This window comes from Megalobrama amblycephala, linkage group LG7 (genome assembly GCF_018812025.1).
Source record: "Megalobrama amblycephala isolate DHTTF-2021 linkage group LG7, ASM1881202v1, whole genome shotgun sequence".
Taxonomy (NCBI): domain Eukaryota; kingdom Metazoa; phylum Chordata; class Actinopteri; order Cypriniformes; family Xenocyprididae; genus Megalobrama; species Megalobrama amblycephala.
This window is the reverse complement of record NC_063050.1, coordinates 54,517,319-54,544,710: the sequence shown is the minus strand read 5'-3', so window position 1 is coordinate 54,544,710 and position 27,392 is coordinate 54,517,319. Positions and strand designations below refer to the sequence as shown.

Sequence of the window (27,392 nt, the reverse complement as noted above, 5' to 3'; positions counted from 1 at the left end):
GATTAAATTATGATTCAGTCATGTTAAAATATAAAATGCAAGGAATATAAAATAAAAATAAAAAATAAAAACACAACCAACATGTTTATCACCATTTTGTTGTTTATTTGGCCACCAGTTTACTTTATCAGTCAATTTAATGCAATGGAATGCTTGGTTTCAAACGTTTCAAAACCCAAATCCCTCCCAGTATATTTCACAAACGTCAAAATGTCAACCCTTTAAATGTCAACCCTTTAAATGTCAACCCTGAAATTCACCCCTCCTAGAAAAATAAAGACAGACAACATGAGGGTTAATCAAAATCACACACACAACCTTGAACCCTGGCATAAGAAGTGGAAAAGACTGATTAATCTGGTTACAAGCACACTTTCTTCTCCCCGTCACACTGACCACTCAGACACTGTTAACCGGCAATGATTGGAAGGAATCTTCCACTAAAGTGATGGAAAGCAGGAAGGGTATGGGAGAAGTTATTGTCCTTACAAGATGACAAATCTTTGCCATTTCAGTAACTGATATGGAATCTCTGATGGCACTCAATGAAGTGCAAAATAAGGTTTTAAATCATCCTCCCAGATGACCAGAAAGCTGAGAGGGCCAACTCTGCCCCAGGTAAAAGTCAACAAGTGCCATTTCTGGGCCCTTCAGTATGTAAGATTATAAAAAAGGCAAAGAAAAAAAAAAAAAAATCATTGAAATATAAAATTAAATAAAACAAGTTCTCCACTTTTACATCTTTAAAAATAATTTAGTAGCAGGTGTTAAAGATTTAGGAAAATATGGAATATGACAATGTGGTTTGACTGTAAAGAAATAGGGAAGGTACCTTAGTTTGGTCTCAGCTATGTTTTGTATGCACTGTAATAGCAGCCCATTATTATAATTTTATTTCCACCCTATGAACATCAACATATAGCCCCTCTGCCCTGAAATATCCTTTCACTCATATCACAGAATCAAGGTAGAATAACTGACTTTCCCCCTCCTTCATGGGGAGAGTATTACCAGTATTAAACTGCAAAATCTTAAAATCTTAGCCCCCAAGAGTATAAATGGAGGTAGTGGACAGGTAAAGAGCAGTTAAACATTACCATTACAATTAAACCTAAAAACAAAATATAGTTTAATGCCAAAAAAACCCTGCAAAATCAAACACTTCAAAGAGATAAAGTTGTTGTGGGCAGAGAGGCACTTCTCTGGGCTGCAGATGGTTAGCTGGGGTGGTAATGAAAGTACTGGCTGACGAAGGACCCTGTAACGCCCAGTGGCGCTACGATTAGTTAGGGAAAGCTTTAGTGTTCACAGACAGGGAGGTTTAAAGTGGAGGTGGTGGTGGTGGTGAAGGGTTTTGTCTCGCCTTTTCTTCCCATCTCTTATAACTCATCGTGTCCCTCTTCCACATCTGAATCATCCTCCTCTGCATCATCAAGATCCAGATCCTGTGGAAAGCGCAAGATACTCTTTTTAGAATCCAGGTTTTAAAAAAAAAAAAAAAAAAAAAAAAAACACCCAACACCAAAACAAATGTTTTCACAGCCAATTATGACCATCTCTACCAGAAGGCCATGTGTACTAGCATGACTTCAATTTATCAAAACTAATCTGCCCTACCACAAACATGCCAGTAATCTGTGCAGAAAAACAAGTGCAACAGACATGAGACATTCACGGGTGCTGAGACCTGTTGTCACCAGTGTTTGGTTGCAAAGCCCTTTCCTCATAGTTGGAACGTGTGGACTAGCTATCGTTGACTGACTTAGTCCTGTCAGTGGTGGTAGTAAGTGGTGGGGAGGGGGATCATGGGGTGGGACTGGAAGGTAAACAGCTATAACAGTGGTGTTGGGCATTAGTGGCAATGATAATGTTCTACAATTAGACTTCCCAGAAGAGGAAGCCGAAAGCCAAGTTTGAAATATACTTGCGGTGGTAGCCGGGTGGTAAATCCTCCCATTACCCACAGCACAAAAATGGTCTACTACATGTAACAAACAACAAATAATGTGTCATTTTTAACAATATTTTTATTTATTAAAATTAATTTTAAATTACATAGGCTACCATAATATTTGATTATATTGGCAACTAATATTATGCATTATTCTGAATTTTAAATTATGCAAAATTACAGCATTTAAATGGTAGAGTTCTCCTTGCTTTGTCATATAGTGTCTCTCTCAGTGAATGGGACACAGATTTTACTGTCACTAATAAATCTATACATTGAATAATGTGTGTCAAATAATGTTTTTCGTCTTTTCCTGTGGGGAAGCATCCCAGCCAGGGACTACAATAATTTACTATGAATTAAATTGAAATCAAATTAATTACAATTTATTGTGTAAACAAAATACCAATAATGTCCAATAAAACAAAACCTTAGCATGTGACTTAATTATAAACAAGCTTGATATCCACCAGGACTCGTCTATTGCAGGCTGATCCTTCAGATGAGAGATAAAATATGCATTTTTCAACTGTCTAAAACATTATATAAAAGGCCATAAAGAAGACATTGTCTTAATTCATCAACTGGAGTTCATTAGCATTAGTTCATTTTTTTTTTATGAAATCATATCCTTTTGAAGTTTAATTGTCAATCGGCTGTATCGCAATGTTTTTCCATCCCAAAATATAAAATGTCTTAAAATGATCAAGACGTTTGTTTTAGCCTACTATTTAATGTACTGAAGACTTTTTATAACATTAAATTTAAGAAAACTCACCCAGTGAGATTGTGCTTTATTCGCACACGTGCTCCTAAAATACATTTTACAGTTTGCACATAGAAGCACCCACACTGTTGAGCCCTATCTTTGTGAAATATTCACGGCGTCTCTGCAGCGCACGTAGGAATGTCAGTGGGAGTAACAGTTCTCGCGCACACAGAACGAAAAGGTATGATCAAAAACATGTAGGGAGATTTAAAAAAAAAAAAAAAAAACCAACACACACACACAAAAAACAGGTTTCATGTCAGGTTTGTAAGGAGAGCCACAAGAAGACAAAGCTCAGTTTCAGTCAGTGCCACAGATCATTATGCGAGTAAAGAAATATTTCTAGAGGATATTTACTGTAGGACCAGAGTTCTATACTTCAGCATACTTTATGGATTACAATTTTATTTTATGTGCACACACCTCCCTGAATGATGCCAAAACTTTAACGGTTGATAAAGAAACTGGGCCACTTTAATGAACTCTTCATCACCCAGGGCCTGTTTACACCTGGTATTAAGATGCATTTTGGTCAGTTAGATCAAGTAGACAATACCCATTTATACCTGGCGTTTTTTTTTTTGTCCACTTCTGTCCTGATTTATTTGAGGGGAGGGGTCTATGTGTGAGTAAATGTATAAGTGGTACTCACTGCAGAGTCTGTGATGGCCAGCTCCTCCTCTTTGGACGTCCAGTGGGTGGAGAGAGAGTTTTGGGTAGGGTTAGGGTAGGATTAGGGTGTGGTTGTACAGTCGCTCCTCCCGCTAACGCAAGCTCCACCCATTCGCTCTGCAGTGAGCACCTTTTTTAAATGTACAGGCTTTTTCAGATCTTTTAACCTAATGGACGAAACTGAGCTCATGCAATTTACATGGATGCGAGAGGACACGAGGGGACATACAGAGAGCAGCAGCTTTCGTTTCTGCTCTGTTAGTCGCAAGACCACACTGAATGCCGTGACTGTGTGTTAGAAATCAGGAATGGTGAGAGAACAGTGCTTGGTACACTTTTTGTCTTCAAACCAAACTTAGGTCTTCAGCTGACAAAGTTTAAATTCCATCTGGTTAGCGCACTTCCTATAATGTTTTCGCATTATGTCAGTAGGCGAAGAGTAGTTGGTCTTTTGTGGCTGTTCAAAAGTAGCGATGTCATTGAGAGAAAATTCACACCGTTTTGAATTCACGATCACACATACTGTCCATAGGCCTATAACTTGCAGACATCAGGGAGCTGCTATCTATATGTGGGGTATTGAAATCACTTTTGAACGCACGCTCGCTCTTCACTTTCAAATTTGCGACGAGTACTCCGTGTATAGGAAGCAGCAGGTCTTACCGCACATTGTACAAGATGAGATATCCGTCAATGACGTTCAGTATCTGTTGCGCACCAAATCCTCCGTTAGTCTTGTCAGTCATCTCATCTCTCCTTGCATATTAAGTGAAATCTGTGCTGCGACTGCAGCTCATGCTGCATGGAGCAGAGCAGACGCTTTCAGTTTATAATTGTAGCGTTGGTTGTCCAACTGAACTAAATGGTTTTTATTTCTATATAAAAAAAAGCAAAAGACAGTGGGGGCGGTGCTGTGGTGGCCAAGTAGTGTAATCAATGCATGGCTAAACATACAGATCACCACAGCAAGCCTAGTTCAAATGCATTCGACCACATGAGCGTCTACACCATGAATGCATCCAGTCGCTTGTGATAGCAATAACAAACGCTTCTTACCAGGTGTAAACAGGGCCTCAGGCTCTTTACAATTGCCTGTCTGACAGATTTGCAGCAGGGTTTTTACCCCCTGCAGAGGAGGACCAGAGCCAGGAATGCCCATGTGACAGCAAACAACTGCCGCTCCACAAGCAAACTCTTCAAGCTTACAACTAATATTATGCCAACTACCACTTTTTTTTTGTGTTTTTTTTTACGGATGTGAATATGCAGAACGTATCCAAAAATGTAATTACAAAATTAACGTCAAGTCGAAACTGAGACCAGCATTTCTGTCTGTATCCAAAGCCGCCTCTACGAGGCAGTGCACTGGGCAGACATTCAATTGCAATCTAATTATGGTATAAAAGACTCCACATTAACTTAATACAAATGTCAAATTTAGTTATTTAAAGTTAAACCAAAATTACAGAAAAACAAATTTAATTGCAGTAAAGTTATACATACATCGGATTCCTCATCCTCATCTCCTGCTGGTGCCCCACCTTCTTTTCCTCCACTCTCCAAAAACTTTGTGAATCCATCTAGTGTTCTCTCACCATTGTAGTCAATTACCTACAAGAAAGAAAGAAAGAAAGAAAGAAAGAAAGAAAGAAAGAAAGAAAGAAAGAAAGAAAGAAAGAAAGAAAGAAAGAAAGAAAGAAAGAAAGAAAGAAAGAAAGAAAGAAAGAAAGAAAGAAAGAAAGAAAGAAAGAAAGAAAGAAAGAAAGAAAGAAAGAAAGAAAGAAAGAAAGAAAGAAAGAAAGAAAGAAAGAAAGAAAGAAAGAAAGAAAGAAAGAAAGAAAGAAAGAAAGAAAGAAAGAAAGAAAGAAAGAAAGAAAGAAAGAAAGAAAGAAAGAAAGAAAGAAAGAAAGAAAGAAAGAAAGAAAGAAAGAAAGAAAGAAAGAAAGAAAGAAAGAAAGAAAGAAAGAAAGAAAGAAAGAAAGAAAGAAAGAAAGAAAGAAAGAAAGAAAGAAAGAAAGAAAGAAAGAAAGAAAGAAAGAAAGAAAGAAAGAAAGAAAGAAAGAAAGAAAGAAAGAAAGAAAGAAAGAAAGAAAGAAAGAAAGAAAGAAAGAAAGAAAGAAAGAAAGAAAGAAAGAAAGAAAGAAAGAAAGAAAGAAAGAAAGAAAGAAAGAAAGAAAGAAAGAAAGAAAGAAAGAAAGAAAGAAAGAAAGAAAGAAAGAAAGAAAGAAAGAAAGAAAGAAAGAAAGAAAGAAAGAAAGAAAGAAAGAAAGAAAGAAAGAAAGAAAGAAAGAAAGAAAGAAAGAAAGAAAGAAAGAAAGAAAGAAAGAAAGAAAGAAAGAAAGAAAGAAAGAAAGAAAGAAAGAAAGAAAGAAAGAAAGGATTTCAAAACCAAAAAGCATTTAATAAATAATAAATGTTATCATTGTTATTAACAGAAACTACAACCTCTTATTTTCATTATCCCACACACCCTTCAAAAAGTTAAAAAAAAAAGAAAAAAAAAAAAAAAGAAAAAGATTTGTTTGCAAGAGAGTCAGGAAACTGTCCAAGACATCTCAGTAACTCGTGTTGGTCACAGCTGGGTAACCTTGCAAAACAGGGCTCTAGCCAAGATTCATCTTCACAGTAAACTTAAAAGTAAACCCAACACACTCATTTACCATAGTGGTCTTTTATTGTCAACATGTCTTCCAGTCACTGCTCCATTTCCTCAAAACACATTTTGGACTGATGAGGTTTTTAATTCTAGAATTAGATCCATGGGGAACCTCTCTCTCTCTCTAAGAACCTAGACAAGGGATGAATTCACTGGGCCAGGAGTGTCTCATTTCCATGGCATGTGTTGCGAGGCAGGCTATATCTCAGCATTTCTAAATCTGGAAGTTAATCATTATCATCAAGTTGCTTTGCCAGGGGGAAAAAAAAAAAAGAAAGAAAAAGAAGCCATTTAAAGAGTAGTGGACATTAGCTTCCTGACCTGAGTGTGCCACGAGCATAATATATATCCACTAAGCTAAGGCGGTGAACTGACAATGACAATGCCACACTCCTCCTGCAGCAGCCACACTAATCCATTAGATCCATTATTTATATAATAATACACGCATATAGGCCAGATACACGTGTACCATATCTATGATCTGACATTGCGTTATTTTTTTTTATTCGCAATTCATTATTCTAAAAACACTAAGATGATCACTCGCATTGCCTTACCTTACGGTCATCGCCAGCAGGGAAGAACTTTAGCGTGGGGAAGCTATGAACTTTGACAACTTCAATCTCATTGGCTGTGGAGTCCATCTTGGCCACAACAATGTTTGCGTTGTCTTTGAATTTCTCACCCAACTGATCCCAGATGGGGGCCAGCTGCTTACAGTGACCACACCATGGGGCATCTGGATAGAAGAAAAGCAAAGGAATAAAGAAAAATCAAACAGGTTTGGAAAAGCATAAAGGCAAGTAAATGACAGCTCTTTTATTATTGGGTAAACTATCATTTTAATTGGACTACAATTGCTCTCTGATTTGTTGCACTTGCTCAGCATGACAGAAGTTATTTGTAATGGATATAATCCTCCAAAAATGTGACTGCACATTGTGTCACATATGCTTGGACATACATGGCTTGACTATACGAAATCCCATTGCAGCAACGATTATAACTGTGCAGATAAAAGTATTGATATTTGTGATAATGCTGTGACATGAAATCAAGTTGGATAACAGCTAAAGATAGTTAGACTTGTAAAGAGTACAGGGTAAGGAGTACAGAAACATGGATGTACAGGACCTTCAGGGTATAGAGGAATACAATACAGACAATGAGATTAAAGATATGGAAAAAAAAGCAGATGGTTTTCATGTCAGGCACTGGTTACTGACAGCTGAACGCATGCTGAAATCCTACCCACTGTTTAAACATTGGGCACAGATGGAAATGCAAATGATTCACATGCCCAAAATTTAAGGCCTCCTAATAATGCCCTCAAATGACAAAGACCTCCATTTGTTAGAAAGTCAGTCACAGACTGACCATCATAGACATACTAGTTTGGCAAGCAGGTTGCTTTAAATATCTCTGGAGCCAAAATGATCTCAGCATTTCCCATTATAGCATGTTTAAGAGTATATGTGAGCATCCTGCGAGTACGCGTGCCAATATTAGCAGTATGCTTCTGGACAGGAATCTTGTGTTTATTTATTTATTTATGATTTAATGCCATATCAGCAGCAATGGCTATATTCATGGCAATCAGCAATATCAGTTCAATACATTATTTATAATACTTTAACAAGTATGTCTTAAAAACAATCACTATACAAAATCAGGCATATACACCAATAACAACAACATTAATAACAACAATTACATAGAATCTTTCAACTGAATATTCAACAGAAATTCTAAAATTACTCCAGGAGAAACCTTTTTGAAAATGTCCATTAATGCATTCTCTGTATAAAACTGTTGTCTAATATTATTTGAGAAAGGACATTCTATTAAAATATGTTTTATACTCATGAAATTCTTACACAAATCACAGATCGGTTTATCTTCCCCCTTCAATAAATATATATGAGTAAGTCTTGAATGTCCAATTCGGCATCTTGTATATACAACCTGGTCATATCGGTTTTCAAAATAATAACTAATAACTCCTTGATTTAAAACTGGATTCACCTCATATAATTTGTTATTTACACATTCGTTCCATTCCATTTGCCATTTACTGTGAATGTAAAGGTTCAATATGGGTTTAACGTCAGATGCTGGTATTTTACATTCTGTCATTTCCAAATTAAGTACTTCCTTTGCTGCTCTATCTGCTTGTTCATTACCAGTCAATCCCATATGGCCTGGTATCCAACAAAAAACAATATTAAAATCTTGTTTCTTTAAAGAGTCCACTTTTCCTATTATGCTGATAATTATAGGATGTTCAGTTTTCAAAAAATCAAGTGCTTGTAGACAGGATTTAGAATCTGTGCAAATTAAAAAAAATTACGTTGTTGTTCCTTCTCTATTTGTTCAAGAGCTAGAAGTAATGCACAAGCTTCAGCTGTGAAAATTGAACTTTGTCCAGAAATACACTTGCCATAGCGTTTTGACCCAATCACTACTGCGGCAGATACCCGACTGTCTGACTTTGATCCATCTGTGTACACAGGTACGTGAGTTGGTAAACTTCGTCTTATATCCAAAAATTCCTCCCGATAAACATTTGGATGATTTTCCTTTTTTTTATACTGAGCCAGGTTCATGATGATGATTGTTTTTTTAATATCCCAGGGCGGTATAGGACACAAATGCGTCGATGTTAAGATATCCAGATTAATATCCATATTTTCCAAGTGTGATTTTATGCGAATTCCAAAAGGACTGATGTATCTGGGTCTAGCTTCATACAAATGTGAATATGGAGGATGAAAAACTGAAGAATATGCTGGATTACTTTCATTAACTTTTATCTTAACTACATAGTTGAGAGCCAATTTCAGCCTTCTGTTATATAATGATGGTTCTCTTGCTTCTGTATACAAGCTCTCAATTGGGGAAGTCCTAAATGCTCCTAAGGCAAGTCTCAATCCTGTATGATGTACTGTGTCCAGCATTTTGATGTATGACTTCCTAGCAGATCCATAAACAATACTCCCATAGTCCATTTTTGATCGAACAAGTGTCCTATAAAGTCTCAAGAGTACTTCACAATCTGCACCCCATTTGAATCTTGTGTTTATGATGCCAGGCTTTGAGAGATGCAATCAAGAGATCCCACCTTAAAATACACCAGGCAATTTGCCATGATATCTCAAAACAACTGGTCAGACAAACACAAAGACCAGCAACATTAAAAGCTAGAGAACTTGCATCCAAGCAAACATTTATATAGAGAAAATACTTACAAAACTCTACAAAGACATTCTTGGCAGGGTTGAAGGCAACCTCTTCAAAGTTCTTTCCCACCAAGACCTTGACAGGGTTCTTATCCCAGTCTTCAGGAATGTCCTGACTCATCAGATGAGGCTAAAGACAACAAGACATTAAAATCATTCCAGAGAGACAGAACACATTTTCCTAACATCCTTAATGATGATCAAACTGATTATCAAAATCTGCAAGTTGGATATCACAATTTTCATATCCATTCATAATATCAGCATTTTATATTTCAAAACTTGATACAGAAGCCTACTTAGTAAAAGTAACTGCCAAATCTAGCAGAGACTAGTTTCCTAATTTAAGAAAGACAGACACTGTTTAAACCTTAAACCCAAGGAATGTTCTCTGCCACCTTTAGTTTCCCCTCTGTGAAGGCTGTGCAGAAGGTGATGATGTTCTCTGCTGTGATTTCTGAGGTTTCTGGTTTGTATTTGGTCATCTCTTCCTCGAGGGTGATGAGGCGAATAGCTGGGCACTCTTCCTTCTTAAGGCCAAAGAACTCCAGAATTCGCTGGTTATCATCCACATCACTGTCAATAAAGATGAAGAGAATCTGTGGGGAAAGCAAGTTAGGTTAAATTTAAATGTTACAACCCCCTCCCCACTCATGAAAAAAATAATCAAAATCTTAAAATAAAGGGGCACCCACCTTGCCTTTGAAGCCCTCTGCTGCTTTCTTAAATTGGTCCATCTTGTCCTGGAAGTCTTTGGCTGTTTTAGGTACAAACATTAGGATGTGGGATTTGATGTCACCTCCAAAGATTTTTGGAGCAGTCTGCAGAAGAACAAGAATTTCAGAATCTGTTTCTCCCCCACAACCTCCAATCTTTAAATGCATTCAATTTCTCATGTCAGTGAAAATACGAATACTGCAACCTGATGGTACCTGCTCTGTGAACTCAATAACCAGGGGAAGCTGGTTGGCCTTGATGAAGGGCAGTAGCTGTTCTTTGCTGATCTCTCCATCAAAAGTATTCCGACCCTCATCAAACTTAAAGAGAAAGAGAGAGAGAGATTGTTACAAGTCTCATTTACACTGCATTTCTCAGTGGGCACAGCAACACAAACCTGGTGAGCAATATTCACTGTATAACCGAGTAGGGAACTATGCATCGATCAGCACAGAAACGTGACTAACAGTTGTTTGTCGCAGGGCAGTGGATATTCTAGTTGACAAATGCAGTGAGCATTAATAGCACACATAAAGAGAGCAGCTGCATTCTGGTATGAAGCAGTAGGGACAATGAATTTCAGAGTGTGTGTTTGGGTACTAAGATACCAGAATCTCAAAGCCTCTTTAAGAGGCAGTGGTCAATGACAAGTTCAGCCCATTATAGATGATCAGATGATTATAGATTAAAAGAAAATCCACCCATCCTACTGAGAATGAATTACTGTAGGCTAGTTTCACGTTTTAAAACAATAAAATTTCCATGACATTTCCAGTCAGTTGAGATTACCGGATAAAGAAAAAAAAAAAAAAAAAAAAAAAAAAAAAAAACATTTCACTAATGGATCATTCAGACCAATTTTTGAACTGCTTCAAAAAAAAAAAAAAAAAAAAAAAAAAAAATTACAGACTCAAAATTTGCTAATAACTCAGATCATTAAGACTTCACCCAAATTTAGCTGGGAGAGAAAAAAAAAAAAAAAAATGGTTTAATGCAGGGGTGCAAAACTCAGTTCCTGGATGGCCACAACCCTGCAGAGTTTAGCTTCAACCTTAATTAAACCTACCTGATCCAGCTTATCAAGTTCTTTGGGCTTTTTTGAAAACTACAGATATGCATGTTGGAGCAGGGGTTGAACTAATGGCTCAGTTTGGTTTTCCACTGCAGTTTAGTTTGCTTCAAAGTGGGTGGGATTATAGACCGATCATTATAGTTGCACTGCCACCTCATCTACTGACCACGATACAACCATTTCTTTTTTCAAGTTGCGTGCGATGGTCGTTTAAAGCAAGTCGTTTAAAAAAAGTCATGCGAACAAATGATACTGCGGTGGCTGTTTACTATCTAAATCTAGCGGAGTGTCGCAAATCCAATGATGCTGGTAGTGAAAATTCTCTCTGACCAATCAGTGATCTGCAGAGCGGTATGGCTCGCTTGGAACCTCAACCGAGGGAGTACTGAGGTTCTTTAAAATTCACCATATCAACAACATGCATCAAGACGTATTGCCTGTGATCGGATCTTATCTCTCTGTGGGGCTCATCTATATCAAAAGCAGGCTGTCCCATTCAGAGTTGATGCGCATCCATTTTCAGAATGAAGAACCACTGAATACTTTAAGAATAAACTAAATCATGTCCATAACTCTGCACATTTCCCATTTGTGGAGTTGATCCTCTTTGACCACCACACCAAACAGCATCAAGAAAAATCTGATATGTTCATTTGATCCCGTTTTTCAGGTGACATCAGTAAGTCACCTATGCCGTGATTTAAATACATAATCAGACAAGCTACTGTAGTTTTACATGTTGGATGGACAAAAACAATGAGTTTAGCTGGCTTGGCTCTTTGACCCAAGCAGAAATAACAGGTGGCAAAATAGGCACATTTGTAATTTTACACATTTGTAAAATCACTCATGTGGTGCTCAACAGCAATGGGTGATGTGGGTCTAAATCTAAAAGTGACAGCATTTAATTTTTTTTCCCCCCTAGGATATTACACAATAAAACAATGGTTGACAATGATTTACTGACCCTGATAAATGAGAGCATCATTACATAAGTATTCAAAGGTCAAGGGGGAGATCTGCTGTCAGCTTGAACCAGAAAACCAAATTTATTGCACGGCTAAGCAAAAGACCAATAATAGCAATGGTAGCATTGCCAGAAAAGACTAGATGCAGCAGGATCACCTTACCATGACTGCGCCGAGTACTTGAAAAAATTTTATAATCTAAATAGCTTCTCTTAAAGGGGACATATCATGAAAATCTGACTTTTTCCATGTTTAAGTGCTATAATCGGGTCCCCGGTGCATCTACCAATCAGAAAACCTGAAAGAGGACAACCCAGAAACATTTTGACAAGCCTTTCTCTGCAAACGTGAAAAAACGAGCCGCTCAAATTTCGCTCCCCCTGTAACATAGGAAGGGGATCTTATTATAATATTACCACCCCTTGATCTGCACGATTCCACCCATGGCACTATCATTTGGTTTTCGCAAGTGAAAGCGGTGTACCAGTTCTAAGGCTATGGCAAATGTTCAAGCAAAGCATGCTAACTGTTCTGTCGTTGGCTGCACAGATGAGCACAGAAGACTATTTAGAGTCTCTCCATCAGTGTCCAGCTCCAATTCGAACAATGTAAGGCTGAACACAGTTACTAATAATCATCATTTTGGCTGCGTGAGATACTCCAGCTTTGTTGCTGTTGACCAACCGAAGCACGAGCTGTTAAAGCTCCGCCCGCTTGTGGAAAGCAGGCAGGGAGCAGCAGCTCATTTGCATTTAAAGTGACAAAAATGGCATGTTTTTGCTCGCAACCAAATAGAGGCAAATTTGACAAGCTATAATAAATTATTTGTGGGTATCTGTGGGGTTTTAGCTGAAACTTCACAGACACATTCTGGGGAAACCAGAAAAAAAAGGGGCATTATAGGTCTCCTTAAAGAGCTTGATGTTTAGCTGATAATATTTTATCACCACCCTGTGTAAAGCATGTGATTGTTCCGATCCAATGTGTGTTAAATAGGGCAATAAATAGTTTAATACTACTACTACTGCAGGTCACAATAAACAGTTCTTGGGCCAGTTTAAGAAACTAAATTCTGGGGCCCTCAGTCTAATTCTGGGCCTAATTTTGTGATCCAGAACTAAAAGGTCCAATTACCTGCCACTACCCATTAAAGAGTGCAAAGTTACAAAAAGCACAAAAGTCCACTCCAAAAAGAGTTATTCTCTAGATCAGTAAGCACCATTTCTGAACTTCTTGAACTTTTTAAATGTAGTCTTGAGTTTTCTTCTGGGAAAGGACACCTCACAATATTCCTCATTTAAAAGTGCAATGTGTAAATTTTAGCAGCATCTAATGGTGAGGTTGCAACTAACAGCACACACCCCTCTCTATCAGAGAAGCTATAGTGGCCATCTGGCCTACACAAGAAAAAGAAGTCATCTGAGACAGCAGAGAGTAGCCTTTGTCTACTACTACTACTACTACTACTACTACTACTACTACTACTACTACTACTACTACTACTACTACTACTACTACTACTACTACTACTACTACTACTACTACTACTACTACTACTACTACTACTACTACTACTACTACTACTACTACTACTACGTGACTAAACGTGCTCTGTAGAGTGTATGTCCGTTTAGGGCTGCTGTACAAACATGCTGGTACATAATGGCAACTTGACATGGAGGGGGGACCCACAGTGTACAAGACAGAAATGGCTCATTCTAAGGTAATTAGGCATGTGATGGTATCAAATTTTTATGTTGCGATTAATTGCTGAAGCTTTTATCACAGTATACAGTATTATCACGATATTGAAATAAGTTGAAAAAAAAATTAAAGTGCAGAAGAATTAGGCTATAAAGAACGGGTAAAGCTTTACAATAAGGTCTCATTATTTAATGCATTAACTAAGATTGAGCAATAGCTATATTTGTTACAGAAAATATTTTTTGTTCATGTTAGTTAAGAAATACAACTGATCATTGTTAGTTTTACCTCAGGTCCATTAAATAAATTCTTTTGCTTTTAGTAATGTTATTAAACAGTAACTAAGAAATTAACATTAACCTAGAATAAATGATGCTTTATAAGCATTTCTCATTGTCAGTTTGGTAATAATGAATTAACATGTTAACTAATGAAGCTGTATATCTCAGCTTTACTGAACAATATCAAATAATCAGAACATTCCTAATCATTAGGGCATGTTGTAGTCCAGATTAAGATATAAAACTGTTTAAGTTTGAAAATAAATAGCCTATCAAGTCTTTAAGTATTAGGTGCTGTGATGAACAACACTGAGTTACAAAAAAAATAAAAATAATGACTGTTGGAAGCATTTTAAAAACTTTACTAGAGCAGTTGCTTTGTTTGCGGGGTTTCCAGGGTAACCGCTGCATTCTGCTGTTCCATCAGCGCCCTCTGCTGTCAGAGTGAACGTGCACTTTAATTCAGCGCATCTCCTTCACTAATTCCGCAATGTGCTTTTCATGCAAGTTGGGCTTGTTTACATCTGAGCGCGTGTCCCTTTGACGCAGAATTCAGCGGTGTTGTGCATTATATACGGTTGATGGGGAAAGTATTAAATGCATTATAAAAATTTCAATAATTGGTAATAAATTATTATTTACAGTATTTTGAAGTGCCCACTATAACAATATCGTGCATATTCATTATCGTGATATATCGCATTACCTAATATTGGCACATGTCTAAAGGTAATAAAAACATAACGGTTCATTATGTAAGGCATGGGTGTCCGATCCTGATTCATGTACCTTTTAAAACACAGTTATGTGTAGTATATTGCATTTGTAAAATTTGGGAGGATCTATTAACACATTGCACTTTTAAATAATTCACACCCAAGGCTTACACAAAACAGGGATGAGGCCTGGCTAAGTTGCGTTAGTAGTGCGTTTAATCTCGGTTATGGTAAGGGGAGTGACACTTCCAGTTCACTAATCACAACACACTGGTTTAGTATTTAGATCACATTGCAATTTTTAAGAGGGAGGGGCTTCACTGACAGAGTGTTACTGACAAACTGGGAAGGGAGGTGCTGCAACAATGTAAAATGTGTGAAAAATGTGTTTGAACATTCAAGGATGAAACATTCTCTAATAGACCCCAAAATCAAAATCAAGCCTTGGAGAATATGTGTACCTTCTTAAAAAGCACAACACCATCCTTGGCAACTTCAAACTTTGAAAAGACTGCATCATCAGAGGCGATGCCAAAGGGTATGTCATCCACAGCCTCTGCGGTTTTAATGAAGGCCGTGGCATCTTTAGATTCAACATCCTGCAGAGGAAAAAAAAAAAAAACAGATTAATACATTTAATAAATAAGTTAAATAAGGGAAACAAAAACTCAAATCTAAATTAGCTGAAGAAAAGAAAGAATTTTACCTTAAAGAACCCAATTACTGCAACCTCATTATCAGCAATAAGAGACTCAGCCTGTGTCACATCACTTAAAGTAGTCGCTGCAGGGCCAGTTCGCTTTTTCAGCCAGTTGACGATATCATCTGCCTGTCGACCAGCTGCAGACAGAGCATGAGCATGTCATAGTGAAACAAAGGAACCTGGTGGCACCAAGCAAACACTTGCAAAGCAGAAATATACATTTATAGAGACGCCCTTGCGATTAAGAAACAATAGCTTTTTGGGGGCTTGTTGAGAGGCTCAGCTATATAAGGAATTTAAAAACCCTCAAATAAGTGTCAAAGGAACTAGAGGAGATGTGCAAAACTTACATTAATGCATTTGGCAGGTGATTTTTTCCAAAGCAACATGCACTGCATTTAAGGCATATATTTTATTAGTTCCAGCATTCCCTGGGAAACAAAGATTAAATCTAGCTTAAGTACTCCATCCACGTATTCCTCATCTATTTATGATCATTTATGACCATAGGGCAGGACTTGTATGTCAATCCGAATGACATGTCACACATGGTTTCAAAGGTTGTCTTGTCATGTTCTTCTTAAACCAGTAATGAGTGCTACAGGTTACAGCAGGAATGACTGATGCAACACGTCAGCAATTACACTGTGGTTCAGAATTTGATCAAGGCTGAGTGTTTATGAAATCATGCGTTACAGAATCCCTGCTAGAGTCCTTCCATCAAGGCTCTGAATATAAAATGGCAGACTAAACTTCAGTAATTCTTTTGTTCCAGCCAGTTTCTGAGATAATTCTGCAATCCCATAAGGGAGGATTTCCCTAGTCTCAGCCTCAGATGCCACACCCACGGACCGTTGGCTGAACATCTGATGCATATGGCACACAAAATAGGAAACACTTCAACATTTCAAAATCGCCATCCGATTGGTTGAATTTTACAGGATTTCCTGGAGCGTCGTGTTCTTTAAAGGTCCACCTGAAAACAAAGCCGTTGTGATGCCAAACCCCCTTATGGAAGAGGAAAGCCATCGTGTTTACAACTGTGACAATGACGCTTACCAGAATCAACTACAGGCCTGTACACACCGGGACGAATATCGCGTGAGATTAATGCCTACGTTTAACGGCTCGTGACTAAACAAAGGGCGCCAATGTGAGTGTGCACACAGAAGTGAAAAACGCAAGGCGTAAAATCATCAAAAAAAAAAAAAAAAAAAAAAAAAAAAAGCGCCTCGGGTTCGTTTTTTGGTTTGACGCGCCGCGTTAAAAACTGGCAGACCAATGAGATTGCCGCTTTTGTTCACGTGCCTGGAGCTGCTGAAGTTACAGTAGAACATGACTAGGTGGCGCTCAAGCACAAAACGGGCTTGCCGAGCACACATCGATACCAAGACAATGAAGAGGAAGTAAGTAGACGAGGACGACCCCTACAAACTATCCCTGCGTCTCAAACAGCTCCCTAGCTTCCTAGGTCGTGTATCAGTATACCGTGTAAATGAATGTGGCTGACTCCCTGATCAGTGCCCTGACTACTGAACTAGGGAGCTGATTGAGACACACACTATGGGTGTTCTGCCAGTTCTTGGTCACACCAATAGACGTGTATTATTTCTGTATTTTTACTGTTTGTTTTTTTCTTTTAAATTCAAGAAATATAGTTGAGAATGTCCATTTCATAAATATGTTTATTTGCACCACCGTTTCTGACTACCATCTCTCATTCATATTATATTATATTATATTATATTATATTATATTATATTATATTATATTATATTATATTATATTACATTATATTACATTACATTATATTATATATCTGCATTTTTCTCTTCTTTAACTTTATTAAACATCATAAACATGTTTATTTGCACTATCGTTAAGCACAAGCGGCACATACTGTCAGGGAGTGAATTTGCACGTTCATCGCCAGTGAAAATCACTTGGGTATGAACACAAAAAACGTCTCGAAAAACGCTGGCGATAAACGTGTGCGATTTTCATCCCGGTGTGTACAGGCGTTAAATGCTCGATTTTCAAAAGTATGTGAAGTTTGCAGTGCCATTGTTGCAGTAAACTTGCACAATGTTTTTGAATGAATCATTTAGTATATGCACGCCAGACTGTGACGTATGCTGATCTATTATTGTAGGGACACTGACTTAACATTTTCACACCCCTAAACATGACATGGAACAAAATTAACTGTGATTGGTTGCTTTACATAGTGGTCAGACATCCTCTTGGGCAGACAACAACCAATGAAAACTGCGATGGAGTCCAGAACTTCTGCCATCAGTCTAAAGGACTGGCGACGAGAGACTAGGATTTCCCAAACAGGGTTCGCAAACCCCTAGTGGTTTGTGAGGGAATTGCAGGGGACTTGTGAGTTGATGTAAAGCTAATTAACTAAATAAAAGGTAATATTAAAATGAACGGGCCTCATTTATAAAACTTTGCGTACGCACAAAACAGGCCCTGAAAGTGCATACGCCACTTCCGGCGCATAAGTTGTGATTTATAAAAATAAACTTGACGGGAAAATTTGCGCACCTCCACGCAAACTCTGACCCATGCGTACAAACATTTTGGAGACAGAGCAGTTTGGCGACACCGATGGTGAGCTGAGGGACTGACGGCAGATGAAGGAAAACCACTTTAAATCCTAATTATGAGTCCTAATCATAAATAGTGCATTTTCAAAATAACAGTTTAAATAAATAAGAGTGATTTAAACACGTGTGGAAATCACGTTCTCATTTTGATATAGGCATTTACATTAATATTAAAGCACTGGAATTACATTACGCAGAAGTTAAACCAAAATTATATGAATTTCGATCACTTTTCCTGCAATTTAATGCCAACGAGGAGTGCTAGGAGCACAATAATTCCTCTTTATACTAAACTGCAGATGTTATGACAAAATATTTTAGTGTGAATGATGATCAGTGATGTACTTAACTTCGATATTGTGGAAGACACTGCTGGATACGGTGGCCGAGTGGCCCATCCAGTTTGATGAGGTCCAATGATAATAGCTTACTGTACAACCGCAGCTGCAGGAGGTGTTGATGTCGTGTGAAGGCATCTTCAAACAATTATGAAAATACCACTGTATTTGAAGGATACAATTTGAGGTAAGATTTGCAGGTTTTCTTTTTAAAATAGCCTACTTTGTCAGTGACGCACCGAGTCAGACAATTGCATTTACACTGCAATAAATAAGTAGGCCGATATCTTTCCACTAAAAATAGCTATAAACATCCTAAAAGATATGTTCACCTTATCAGTAAAAATGCATAAATTTGATTTGAATTGTTGATATGCAGATGAGGTTATGTATAGTAAAACTAGGCGTCGTAAGCTCCATATATGGTGATTTCGGGGAGGAGACAGGGTGGAGATGCACATACGCACAGTCTTCTGCTGACTCGGATTTATAAAGGAATTTTTGTGCAGGTTCTGGCGTACGCATGGTTTTATAAATCTGATTTTTTTGTGCGTACGCAGAATCCAGCTTTTGCGCGCATGTACACTTTTAGGATGAAATCTACGCAAAGTTTTATAAATGAGGCCCCAGGAGTGCACATTTATTCAAAATAAAACTAAAAGTGTGGTATATTTTAAATTGTGATTATCAAAATGCAGTTTAAAGTATATAGTCTGTTGTGCTTCTTGCTTCCAAGTGAAGAGCTACACTTTTCTCATTAACACGTGCTGCTTATAATACCATGTTTTCAGAGCAGCTTAGTTCACACTAAATGCTGCTTCTTATAAACTTAATATCTACAAGCACATCAGGCTAGGGCTGGGCGATATGGCCTTTTATAAATACCGCGATATTTTTAGGCCATGTCACGATACGCGATATATATCTCGATATTTTGCCTTAGCCTTGAATTAAAACTTTGATGCATACAATCACACCAGTATGATGATTCTATATGTCTACATTAAAACATTCTTGTTCATACTGCATTAATATATGCTAATTTTAAACTTTCATGCAAAAAAGGGGATATCACAACTAAGTCATAGTTAACATAATTGTATTTATTAAACAGTGAGTGGCACAAACATAAAATTGTCAACAGAAAGTGCATGTTTTGTGCAAAATTGTCAGAGACAACATTTCAAAACAAGACATTAGGGCACGCTTGTGCATGCTGTAACTCACATGGCATTTCAAAACACAAAATTAAAGTGCACTTGTACATAATGCCACTACAATAATTTAAAACAAATAAAAAAGTGCCCTTTTGTGCATGTTGTCATTAAGATGACATTTCAAAACAAAACTAAATTTAAGTGCACCTGTTGTGCATAATGCCCAAATATATATAATGCGCTTTTGTGCAGGATGTCACAGGTAATTTCAAAATCAGTAAAATAAAAAATAGCTGCATAATAGGAAATCAAATGTTGGAAAAGAAAGTGTATTTATAAAAATGACCCTCCTTTTAGTTTTTTAATAAACAATCCTATGGTTTCAAACACAATACCTAAACATAAAACAATTCACAAAAGGTGAATCTGGTCCATTATGGAAAAGTTTGCAGCTTTAGTTTTGGTTTCTTCTGCATGAAATATGTGGCACAAATAAAACGTAAAAAAATATGTAGTTGTATTTCGTGCATACTATGTTGTCCCTTTGTAACAACAACCAGGGAATACCAGGTTGTTTAGAGGTTTTGTGCCAAAAACACAAGCCTATCAACGGCGTCTGGTTTGAGAGATGCTCGATGGCATGTAACTATATTACCACTGGTACTAAATACCCTTTCCGATGGGGAACTGGTGGCGGGCACACACAGATATTTTTTTGCCACATTTTTCAGGTTTGGGAACATTTCCTCATGGTCTTTCCACCACTGCAATGGATTTGCTTCACTGTCAACATTAACAGACTGCAAGTAGGCAGACAACTCTTTTTCAATAAGCTCTCTCTGCGACAGTGTGGCAGAAGATGTTGCTGCAGTTTTAAAGAAGCTGCCCAGGGATTTCTTCCTTAGTGGCTCTTCTGGCTGTGATACCGTTGTTGCATCTTGAGGCAGTGAAGCAGCCAACTCAGCTGTGCCCTGGTCAGTCTCATAGAGCATTGCCTCCATCTCGGTTATGGCTCTGCTCTTGATGGCATCCACCTTTTTTTCTGTGCAGTATGTTATCTTGAACCTGGGATCCACTAAGCCTGCCATGTCCAGCAGGTCGTTAGTGGAAGGATCAGAATACTTCTCCCTCAGGTAATCCAGGATGGAGGCTTTGATAGACTGGGTCAGTGGGGTGTCATTCTCCTGACGTGCCAAGAGGCTGGACTGGAAGAGATGGAGAACAGGCTTGACATAGGACACTGTGACATAGCTCTCACCGGATAGAGCGTCAGTGAATTCCAGGAGAGGTTTGAGAGCCTTGTGCACTGACTCTAGAACTTCCAGGTCTTGCCAGGTGAGAACGAGATGCCGGGTTTTCTTGTCTGCAGCCAAGACTTGAGAAATAGCTTGCTCCTGCTCCAGTACCCGCTCAATCATCTTCTCTCGGGATCCCCACCTGGTAGGAGACTCACTGATGAGCTGGTGTGCCGGGAGATTTAGCTCTTGCTGTGCTGTGGCCAGGTCTCTCCTCCTCTTCCAACTGAAAGAGAAGCTGCTCACTACCTTCTTGCACACAGCAACAGCACGGTCAATACGGGGGTCCTTCATGCTTCTCTCTGAGAATGAAAACAAACATTTAAAATGTTATAATAATTTAAAAGGGTATAGTAATTGTGAAGAAATCCACTCAGCCTAACACTAAACTAATTCTTGGTAATTATTTATTTATATAGTACTGTGTAAAAGTGAAGATGCTATCAAAAATATGTTTTGTTATGGCAGCCGTCCCCTCTGCACATATATTTTTTTCGAGAATTTGCACTCCTGTTGCTGTTTGTTATTCTGCACGAAACTTCATGCCAATATATAAGAAATATTGCTGACTTGTGCGTTTCCAGCGCTCTCTTTACGTTCGTCCGTTATTTGACGTTGAAAAAGGAAAAGGAAACGTCTTTTTTTAGACATGGAAAATCGATTTTACAATCGATTCAATGAACACTTATGTCTTAAAAATCGAAAATGATTTTTTCACAAAAGTGACAGCCCTACTCATATATCAATAAAGATAATTACTATTTTATAACAGTGGTAAAAAACACTCACCAATTGCAAGATGCAGGCGATGGCCAAAACATTGTAGACGTGTCCAGTGGTTCAGGCTCACAGCTTTGACGATGTTAGCACCGTTATCGGTGGTGATGCACACCTGACGAGCTTCATTTAAATTCCATGACATGAGAGCATCTTGCAGGCCTTGTGCGATGATCCCGCCAGTGTGATCCTCGGGAAGAAAGCTCGTCTGAAGGCACTTGCTTTTCAACTCCCAATTGTCTATATAGTGGACCGTCAAACTGAGGTATGGCTCACATGTTCGGCTGCTCCATATGTCGGCAGTTGTTGAGAAGTGGGTCACATTTACAAGCTGACTGGCCAGCTCTTCCCTCACTTTAATGTACAACTCAGGCAGCGCTTTCTCTGCAAAATATTTGCGACCCGGCAGATTATATCTTGGGTCAAGTGTGTTGATGAGCTTTCTGAACCCGGGCTTTTCAACAACATTAACCGGGGCCATGTCTTTCGCGATGTGGTGGGTTACTGCACACGTTATCTCCTTCTGTTTTTGACTGTTTTTGTCGTACGGCGTTGATCTGGAAATAGAAGAGGCCAGACTCAGTTGCGTGAGTGCTGGTTGCTTAGGCACTTTCTTTGATATTGCACCGCTCTGAGATGTTGTCGTGCGGAGTTTCAAGCACTCTTCATTTTCTAGCGGGTGGGTTCTCAAATGGTGATATAAATTTGATGTACTGCTACATTTTGAAGCGATGCTTTTGCGACAGATTTTGCATATCACCGTTGTTTGTTCAACATCTTCCTTTTTGAATCCAAACCACCGCCAGACGATGGATCCTGTGCTGTTTCTTTTTTTTATTAATTCGTCGTCCTCCATGTGTAACCGTTAGCACCTGCTGCCGCTATCTTTCTGCTGGTCGAGGGCGTATGACGTTGCATGCACGACAGACTGACGTTTGTAACTATGTGCGTTTGTTTTGTCTCTCTGTGAGAGGGAAAGACCGCGAGTATATAAAAGTTAATCTACAAACAAGCATCAAAAATAAAATAAAATAAGCTTCTTAACTTAGGTTATCAAGGTGATCATTATGCTTGCGCTTCGATGCTGGACAGGACAAGAGGGGGAAAAAACAAAGGAAAAAAAAATGTCCGCGAGTTTCAGGATATAGTAATTTTCTACATCGCACGGACTACAAGCCGCGATATATCGAGTATATTCGATATATCGCCCAGCCCTACATCAGGCTAACATGCACTTGTAAATTTAATGTGTGCCAAGATTTGACATTTTCGAAAATTAGAGGTTTTGAACTTTTGAAAGGAGAATTTAAGACAAATATTAGTATTTTTGTGTTAACAAGCTAGTTCTTGTTTAAAAAAAACGAATCAAAATAAAACTATTAAATTCTTTTTATATTTTACCCATTTACATGCATATTATGTGACTTAACCAACATCATAGAACTGTGATGTGTAAATGTGTCATTAAATTGAAATATTAACTTAAAATCTCAGGGGGTACTTCAAGTAAATATTTTACATCTAAGGAGTTCAGGTTCAGCGGACAAAAAAAAAAAAAAAAAAAAAAAAAGATTTGGGACTCCTGCCATAAGCAATTTTTTTTTAGACTTTAACAATTTAAAGTCCTAGAACTTTTTCTGAGGCTGGTCTTGTCTGCATGACTAATAAACACCCCTGTAGAGCAGCCTACAGCAACCAGACCACAGGCAACGTGAAGAACTGCACGTTGAAGGAAAGGGGGAGGGGCCTTATACAAACAGGCTGGAACGCAGGGCTTCCACGTACAGAATGACATGCACGTCTTCAGCATGTAGCACTCACATTCATGGTACAGAGGCATCTGACCCGTCTAAGTTGATTTATGTTTTACAGTATACGATGACACACAGTTCAATTACACTTTAGCAATTCAAACCAAAATAAAGAAGTTTATACACTCACTGACATCATTCTGTCTGGGTTTTTTTTTTTTTACTTGTTACTGATAAGAAATAGCCAATTGTTTATTCATAGATCTGAAATCCAAATAAAAGTAGTGTAACCTTTTCACTAAAGCTTAAATAAATAAATAAATAAATAAATAAATAAATAAATAAAAGCTGAAGGCATTCTTGTAGGTTACACACAAAAAGGACCATAGACATCAAGCAGATAAATTATCACTAACCAGAATACTCCTTGGGGTTCTCCTTCTCTCCTCCCTTAAAGAACTTGATGGTGGGATATCCACGAACACCAAACTCTTGAGCGAGCTCAGATTCCTCCGTGGCATCTACCTTAGCTAGTTTGATGTCTGAGCCCTCAGCTTTCAGCATGCCAGCTGCTTTGGCGTATTCGGGAGCCAGGGCCTTGCAATGCCCACACCATGGCGCATCTGCATTAAGCAAAAAGTGGTTAATTCAATACATTTTACATTTACTTTCACTGATTGTTTACTTATTTTACTGATCAAGCATTAATTTACTCAAACTAAATTAGCAGTAATTTGTCTGAAATGAATAAGTTAGTGGTGTGCATGACTAAACAGCATGTAGTTTAATTTGGGTGTGAAATTAGATAAATTGAAATAACCTGCCAAAATTTGTAATCCTTATGATGAAAAGCAGTATGCGCATCAAATACTCATCACAATCTTATCAAATAAAATACTAGTGAAAGCTTGCACTGTTTACGCTTTCTATTGTTCACAAGAAAAACAGTTTTTAAATTTCTCAGATTTATTGTGCAACAAAAGTTCTTTTTCTGAAGTACACGTCAACCTAGCGCTAGGCCCCTGGGAAGTCCCGCCCATATTACAAGCTATCACGCCTCTCATTATGACGAAACATTCGTGGACACCAGTGATTGGGTAAACTGGGGGTCTATCACGACCCTGCATCAGGATATACTTTTAGAGAAGCCAATGAATTTAGCCCAGTTAAGGCAGATAAACTAACAAACCCATGAGCCCGGTAACACACAAGTTAAGAAGTCTTTTCTGATAAGAAATTAATTGATGCTTGTCCATTATATGTCAGACCACGTCTCATTTGCATGAAGTGGTTAAATAGAAAGAAGCACCAAAAAAAACAACCAAAAAAAACCAAAACAAAAAAACAACTAACGTCGAAAAACAAGCGTAAGTGTAAATGAATGTCCATTTTCAACAAAAACGAAATTTAGAGCTTCCGTCCCAAGGCTGTTATCGCCCTGAATATGTATTTGACACTACAAATGTATTAACTTGGATAGAATGCATTGTTCGTAAATGGTTTCACTGCTCTTTTATTTGTCAAAACTGAGTTTTGCAGTGAGTGGAAATGACGTCTGTAAATAACTACACTGCGTCCGCTTATGTGAAAGCTTTCAAAATTGCACTCTTACGTTAGCACACGTCTGTGTTACATCAAGAAGTTAACAGTTACGTTACACTCGTGAACAGAGATCAAGCACTGTGGCTGCAAATTAAAAATAAAATTAACTGATTTCACTGATAGCTGGTTTCGTTTTGCAGTTTTCCTCATGCACAAACTATCGTCATAAAACAGACATACAAATCAACGACAAGTCAAACAAAACTGGCGACTACTTACAAAACTCAACAAGGATATTTGGGTAAGTTTTGAGCGCCTCTTCGAAGTTACTTTTCTTCAGTACAAGCACGTCCTCCTCCTCGGGGATTTCAGCCGTGATCGTAGCGGCCAGTGCACACACAATCAACAACTTCAGCATTTCGGATAACCTCCAAACGTGCCAGCAATTAATGAAACTATGATGGAAACCGGGGAGACTGTTAGTGCGGCGGGTATTCTTTCACCTTTAACAGTCTGAAGTGTCGCTTGAATTTTGTGTCTGCCGCTAATAACGTGGCAATGTGCGCAGGAAACAGAGAGGAAAGCGCTGCTGCGCATGCGCATTTATGAGGCCGAACGCTGTTCGTGTTGAATTGTGAGTGGACCGCGCGTCTCCTAGCACCTGGAAGTGAATCTGCCAGTCTTGAATACGAACTTACAAATCCTACTACGGCAAATGCTTAGCACATTAAATATTATTTACGCTACGTGACCATCCGCAAGGAGATTTGCCGAAAAGTTGACGAAATGGCCAGTCAACTGGCGAATTAACTCTGATCACGAATATTAATAATATGACTGCCTGACTTAACGCTCCAGGAAGGAAAGCGAGCATATCGTAATTAATATATAAATTAACATTTTCTTTGCATGTTTTTGGCTGTATCTGTTTAGTAACCACGGCCACAAATTGAACTTTTTCAAATTTTAAAAGAATTAAGATGATTCTGTCCCGTTATTAGGAAGAGTTTTCAGTGCACGAGCGTATTGTAGGACACAATGGTCAAAATAAAGTCAAAGCATCTATAAGCAAAATCCCCCTTTAGAGATTTTTATAATATGAAAAGTGAGATACAGAAGAGAATAAGATACAGTCAATAAGGCCAACACATAGTGTAAAGATTTGCATGCTATGGACTGCCAAACACAGGCTAAAACAATGAACTGATACAGGAAATGGTGCACTATCACTTTCACCACAAGCCTTTCTGTGGTTATACACTAAGAATCGTGTCAACTATATTTTCCGGATGTTTAGTTGGTTTACAACTAAACTGAAAATAAAATGTTTTATATAGTTTGCATAAGTAGTAATAAAAGTGCAGATGCCTCATTATGTGACCTATTAAGATTTTGTTTACAACTACCTTGTAAATATATTTTTTGCTATTTTTTTAAAAAAACAATTCAATACAAGTAAATCAATAACAATTTTAACAATATTTCAAGTGTAATTTATGCGATTTGTTGTATTTTGAATCCAGTCTTTTTTTGTGAAAAGGCATAAAGTTTATCATACTGATTTCAAAGTTAAGGATTCATTAGTTTGAATATACACTGAACCAAACACTACAACAACATCTTAGTTGATAATTCAATTATACTTTATTTTTAAAAAACATCCCATGTTTTGGTCATGAGTGCACATTTTTGGTAGTGACAGTAATGTGTTGGTAGCCACCACATCATATTACAGAATTTTTAACTCGCATACTAATACAATACTAAAACATATTAAAATACTAATGATTTGCATAACTGTACTAAAATTTTGTTTATTTTCCCCAAATAAATGATCATGTGTTTCCTTTTGTCACTACCAAAACGATGATGTTTCGGTTGTGACTGTTTTGGTAGTGACTAATTTTTCTACTTTTGAGGCTAACTCAAAGATGCTAATCAGCAGGGTTGGGCAAAGAAGCTGGGGAACAATAGTCTGTTTGAGGAAGGGGAGAAGGAAAAAGAAGGAGAAGAAGCAAAAAGCAGGGAAAGAGAAGGAAAATTTTGAAAAAAAATGGAAGAAACTGCCCCCGATTAGCGTAATAGGGGGTCTCCAAACTTTTTGTGAGTGAGGGCTCCCTCAAGGGATAAAATAATCTAGAGGGCTACTTGTTTGATATACTCCAAAAATATATAATTTATTATAAATATGCATAAATGGTTGCAATTATTTTTTTTTTTTTTTACTTTTAATCACCATCATATCTCAAAGAAACAAAATATCTTGATACCCTGGCTCAATAAAAATTAATGATTTATTAGACTCAATTATTTTTTATTCAATAATCAAACTCAGTCAGTCACCCCCCTGGTTCCAGCTGCCAAGCCACCACTATAGCTCCTCCCTCCCTCAACTCTACCGTGGACCTGCGTCCTGGCCCTCCTGCTGGGGGTTCCACCCTGGCTCCTCCCACCTTCATGTCCGCC

General features: G+C 37.9%; 2 protein-coding genes across 2 annotated transcripts; both read right to left on the bottom strand.

The window, feature by feature from the left end:
• Positions 1 to 84: 84 nt before the first annotated feature.
• On the bottom strand, positions 85 to 25,518 carry p4hb (prolyl 4-hydroxylase, beta polypeptide). The gene is made up of 11 exons (XM_048198131.1): positions 25,206 to 25,518; positions 23,801 to 24,007; positions 15,455 to 15,588; positions 15,210 to 15,347; positions 10,223 to 10,327; positions 9,986 to 10,111; positions 9,689 to 9,889; positions 9,300 to 9,420; positions 6,609 to 6,790; positions 4,896 to 5,003; positions 85 to 1,445 (listed from the first exon to the last, which is right to left on the bottom strand). The coding sequence occupies exons 1-11, from the start codon at positions 25,342 to 25,344 to the stop codon at positions 1,380 to 1,382; spliced, it is 1,527 nt and encodes a 508-aa protein (XP_048054088.1). The 5' UTR covers positions 25,345 to 25,518; the 3' UTR covers positions 85 to 1,379.
• LOC125272924 (E3 SUMO-protein ligase ZBED1-like) lies at positions 19,487 to 23,786 on the bottom strand. The gene is made up of 2 exons (XM_048198123.1): positions 21,646 to 23,786; positions 19,487 to 21,158 (listed from the first exon to the last, which is right to left on the bottom strand). Exons 1-2 carry the CDS (start codon positions 22,487 to 22,489, stop codon positions 20,137 to 20,139), a joined length of 1,866 nt encoding a protein of 621 aa, XP_048054080.1. The 5' UTR covers positions 22,490 to 23,786; the 3' UTR covers positions 19,487 to 20,136.
• Positions 25,519 to 27,392: the final 1,874 nt, after the last annotated feature.